The 5,594-nt window shown below is 33.4% G+C and overlaps 1 protein-coding gene across 2 annotated transcripts in view; it reads right to left on the reverse strand.

The window, feature by feature from the left end:
- Nucleotides 1-463: 463 nt before the first annotated feature.
- LOC106472974 overlaps nt 464-5,594 on the reverse strand; it is a 25,503-nt gene continuing 20,372 nt past the window's right edge. The window contains exons 12-13 of one of the 2 annotated variants that reach the window (XM_022401494.1): nt 3,959-4,184; nt 464-2,339 (exon numbers count right to left, since the gene is read on the reverse strand). In XM_022401494.1, coding sequence (XP_022257202.1) covers nt 2,336-2,339; nt 3,959-4,184 — 230 coding nt within the window. In that variant the 3' untranslated portion in view covers nt 464-2,335. Of the gene's footprint in view, nt 2,340-3,954; nt 4,185-5,594 lie in introns of those variants that run through there. The other variant, XM_022401495.1, reaches the window with a different exon arrangement.

A 5,594-nucleotide genomic window follows, 5' to 3' on the forward strand; every position in this document is an offset into this window, starting at 1 on the left:
TGATTAAAAGACAACAACACGAAGACAGTTCATGATAACAAACTTATATTTTTCAAAGATTTATATACGATATTAGTTACAGATTTTTATTTCACAAACCATAGAGGAAAAAACCCTAAACAAGAAAAAAAAAAGTCCAGCTTATTTATCCTGTACACAAATACTTTTATAAATTCCAAAAAACAAATTTCAATATTTAACATATCAAAAATATCCAATGGGATTTAATACTTTAAGTCTTGTATTTTGAGCAGAATATATAGTAACCACAGTCCTCTCCGTCAACGGACAGAGGAACGCTCAAAAGAAAGAAAAAAAACGGAATATGGGAAAAGTATCTTACTATACAAATTATTAATATTCTTAAGATCACAGAGGCACCTCCGTAGAGTAATTAATTTAGAAAATGTACATGTACACCATTTATTCCTCGTTTTTCGGACGGAAGCAAGTTTGCATTGAGGGGGTGGCCGTTTAAGTAGATATTATTATACAACACAGATCACAGATTTTATAATGATTAATATTTAAACGAATACTTGTTGTTCAGTAAGACAATATTATTGGAATTACCGAAAATCTCGGCAAGTTCCTAAGCCAAGAACTTTGGTTATTGCTTTACGTTGATATATGTTAAAAAAATTAAACAAACAACAGCCCTAATACCGAAACGTGAGTACTGACAACTTGTCTGTTTCTACTATGTATAATGTCCTTATTTTGGTTAATAAACACTATTTCTGAGCTTTATTGAAAGTTATATTAAAAAAAACAACAACATTAGTATTTGCCTGTTCATAAATAACATTACAATATAGGTTAAGTACAAAATAATAACATACATAACAAAAATCATGTAAAAAATAAAATAAATTTCGTTAACCATACGCGAGAGTTAGTATCTATAAACACGGACATAAATCTGTAACTACACACATCCCAATTATTATACAGCTGTAAAAAAAAACCTCAGAGCTATGGAAGTTGTACAAGCCATTAGTGGAAAACATCCTGTTTTACTGGTTAAATAACCTTCTAATATACGTGTAACCGTCGTACCTGAGTAACCCTTGTTAAGATTCACCTCTAACACTTAACTACAGCACTGGACATAATTCCTCCTCTTCCCCCCCCCCCTTCCCCCGACAACCAGTTCTTCGTTATTAATCCTGGCAACCATGATTCAAGTTGTGTCTAGCACTAGAGCGCCCTAAGCCTACTTATTTCACGTGCAGATCCGCTACTGTTTTTGTTTTGCCTTTAATTTCTGCAACATAAAACAGTACCGCAATAACAGTTAGCTGACAAGAACTGTTTATTCTTAATTACAGCGAGAAAGTCGTTAATATTACCATTAATTAAACACTGGAAGGGAATATCTCGAGAAAATCGTTTATAAACGGTTGCGCATGTGCAGAACGTCAGGTCTGTCGTATATCAAACGCAAGAAAAGCTAACATGGAAACGTATTACTACAAAATGGACACTCCGAACGAAACTGGTTGATACTGAGTTAACACACTTTCTAGTAAATCAGGCTTTGATTCCTGGGAAATTACAGCTTGAGCTATTGGGCCTTGTACGATTTGCGGCTCTCCTATATCCCGCAATCAAACCGTCTGACGTTTCTACACGTTTTAACCAATACATAAACTCAGTTACAGAGCTAAGGTGAAGAAGAAGCGTATATATCTATATATGGAAAATATTCTTATGATTGAGAACAGCGTATAAATGTCACCAGTTACCATCGGTAAAAACAAGTACAAGCTGTCTGGTCCTTCATTTCCATCCCGAGTATCATAAAAAACCAAGTAAACAGATTGTCCAATAATTCTATCGGATATAATCTGAAATTGTTAATGATATGACATGTCAATCGTTTGTTATTTAATATATAAACACCTTGAACGTATTCAAATTAGGTTAAATTATATATATATATCTGACATAATGACTAAACCACGTGTTATACAGTAAATATATATATATTTTTTTATACAAGCCCACTTCCAATTACCTCCAAAATATTTGTCATAATTTAAAATGAGATATGTTATACGGTGAACAAATCAAGTTTTCTGTTTTACTTTCTGTGAATTGTCGTTTTTTCATACTTTCTCCAGAATGGCAGAAAGTCAGTAAATGTACTTATTAAAGTGTGATACAACATATAACTGTTTCTAGAAACGGTGTTGTTAGAGTTTAAAGTTTGTTTTTTGTATTTTGAACACGCCCACTTTAAACTGAATGGAAGGTTTCTCAAACACTGGCTTAGAATAAGAAAGACAAACTTCGCTGGTCATATTGACAGTTTTCTCTTGTCCAACCTTCTCTACCTACAGGAAAAAACAAAAAACAACTGAGTTGTGAATCTAACGAATACATCTTATCTAAAATAAATGAACTAATGTCTAGAAAAAAAGTTCAGATTTACTTGTCTAGAATAAAGTTCAGATCTACCTGTCTAGAATAAAGTTCAGATCTACCTATCTAGAATAAAGTTCAGATCTACTTGTATAGAATAAAGTTCAGATCTACTTGTATAGAATAAAGTTCAGATCTACTTGTATAGAATAAAGTTCAGATCTACTTGTCTAGAATAAAGTTCAGGTCTACCTGTCTAGAATAAAGATCAGATCTACTTGTCTAGAATAAAGTTCAGATCTTCTTGTCTAGAATAAAGTTCAGATCTTCTTGTCTAGAATAAAGTTCAGGTCTACCTGTCTAGAATAAAGTTCAGATCTACTTGTCTAGAATAAAGTTCAGATCTACCTATCTAGAATAAAGTTCAGGTCTACCTGTCTAGAATAAAGTTCAGGTCTACCTGTCTAGAATAAAGTTCAGGTCTACTTGTCTAGAATAAAGTTCAGATCTACTTGTGTAGAATAAGTCCACTAATAAGTGCTGAATGTAAAGTTTCAAACATTTTAATATTCTTTCTGTATTTAAATGTTCAGACTAGTAACCAACCAAGGTTAATTGTAAACTGACCTGTGATAGCTTTATCTTAATGTCATACAAACATATTGATTAAAGGAAATTTTTGTTGATATCACATTTTTTTTAGTTGTCCTAAGCATTTCAAATTAAATGGTTGTATGAAATTATTCTGAATAAGTATAGCTAATTTTCAATTTAAGAAAGAAGGTGATTTAAACGTTGTATACCTGTGATGCTTCCTCAGGTTAAAATAGAATGTTTTCTCTTTAGTTTTTCTTATTCTAATATAGTGAATTTGCTACAAGTCTTTATAAGAGCTAAATGGCTCTCCGGGTTTTAGTTTTGCAACTTATTTTTAGGTTTCTAAAGATACAAGATATATGTATAGCTTTTCTAAAAATGAAACCAATTTTTCATCATAGAATATTTATCCTTAGTTTGCTACCTCCGAGTCTTTGCTGGTATCACTACATAATGGATTTAACTTGTGTGTGTTTAATGTTAACAATCCTATTTTAGTATCATATTATTTTTGCGCTGTGGCGCCATCTATTAGTCAAAAGTGATACTTACACTCAGACCAGACATTTTCTCAATCCTTTTTAGGATATAAATACTCTATTGCGATCAGAATAAAGCTGTCTAATTAAACCCTAGTATCATTCATCTGTGATACGCGGTGGACTTGTTTTCAGTCTAGTTGTTTGAAATTTTTAAAAGTATTCCGATGTCGTAAGGGAATACTGTTACGTAACGCGCGCTCTTTCCGTTACAACCTGGAACTAGGTAACTGTTGCAATGGTTTTAAATGTGTGTGTGTAAAACCTAAGTCCATACAAAACATCCATCTGAAAGAGTAAGGGAATATTTGGTAGACTAGATATTTAATTGTATAAAGATTCCAATATTACAAAGAAAACATTTCCAATATCACCGAGATGAGGAGAGTGGAAATGTTTTCTTTGGATAATTTATCCCGAATTCTCTGGAAGAAATCAAATATCAAATGGTTTACCTCGAAAACGTCACGTTGTCGTCTAAGATTAAAAAATTATTTCCATCAAACACCGGTCCCGGTTGAAACTGGCTTCCACCGTCGTACATCTCCAATGGATACAAGTCAGTTCCTTGCACTTGAACTGAGCTCGTGGAGCTACCGCCCTCTGACTGCGCATTTTCCAAAACTATCCTGGCAGGGCCATGACTGTAGATTTTCTTATTATTCAACGATGCTTGGGAACCTGTAAAATGGATCAAAATATAACGGACTAATTTGTGATACTGGAATAACTACGTACTTCATAGGTATTATCATAACTACACATCAACTATTGGACATAATTATCGGTGGATTGAATGGGTTTGATTCAGAGATACACGTCTTTATGATAATGTATTTTATTTTCCACACCTGTTTTAAAATCATCAACAATCCCTACAGTTAAATCCATTGTTATCGAATTACCAATTAAGTACTAACACTAACTAAACACGTTACAACCTGGCTAAAACGTAAAAAAAATAAGAAAATTGTTGATGCAGTGAAAAATAAACATGTTATTCTTTTACCTCACGTAAAGAGAAGAAGGGAAAAAAATAGGTGTTTCGAAGGGTGAAGAACATTCGGCAGTTTGCTGCAGCTGAGGGTTTAACAAGAGGAAGTGGGCGTTGATGACAAATATCCAGACAGAAAAGTTGTTTTGTTTTTTTGTTAAATTTGGCGTAGGGTTAGTCAGGTGCTATCTGCATTAGTCGTCCCTAATTTAGAAGCGATAAACTAGTTGGAAGATAGTTAATTAACGAATAATGGAATTGACGCTACGGCTGAAATGACGAGTATGTTAGGTGACGGAGATTCGAACCTACGATCTGCCGATTGAGAATCGAGCGCCCAAGCCACCAGACCATGTCAGACCGACAGTATCCTTCAAGAAACGTAAATATCATGCCGATTTAAAACAACCCCAAATATAGAATAGAAATGTTTGAAGGCTGTTGTAAGACAATGTCCACATGGAAAAGTTATGGATAAAAACCCTAATATTCCACTTGTACGCACAATCAAATGAGTCAACGTTGGATAATCACAAGAAGAGACCAAAGTTCCATGAAAATTTGTGGCACCAACTGGAAACTAATTTGCAAAAATGAAAAGAAATAAGAGCAAGTACCCCTGCCTTGCCATCGTCGTCATATAGCTAAGCCTAAAGATGGCTGCTAAATATTGAAAATTTATGTTTTATGTTCAAAAATGAGCTTATTAGGCCTAAGATTGTAATATTGAGCGTACCTATAACGTGTAAACCAAAACAATACTGTTCTTTCCAAATTTTCATGAAAAACTGAGTTATCTTGAGTGGACTCAGACGTTTGATCGATAATATAACTTAAGGTGACAAATATAATTGAATGATTTCCAGATCTTTCAATTCTCTCCCGTCTAGACTAGAGGTGAAAAAAGTATTAACATTTTTATAGACTTTTGTTATAAAAACGTGCATTTCACTAACTCTGGCCCTCATGCTACTCTAACCTAATAGGAGTAATATAAAACATGTTAATATTACATAGGTCCATAAAAGGAAGATTACCACTGAAAAACAGTACAGTATTACTAAGGAAAATTACCACTGAAAAACAGTACAGTATTA

This window comes from Limulus polyphemus, unplaced genomic scaffold, assembly GCF_000517525.1.
Source record: "Limulus polyphemus unplaced genomic scaffold, Limulus_polyphemus-2.1.2 Scaffold5782, whole genome shotgun sequence".
Taxonomy (NCBI): Eukaryota; Metazoa; Arthropoda; class Merostomata; order Xiphosura; family Limulidae; genus Limulus; species Limulus polyphemus.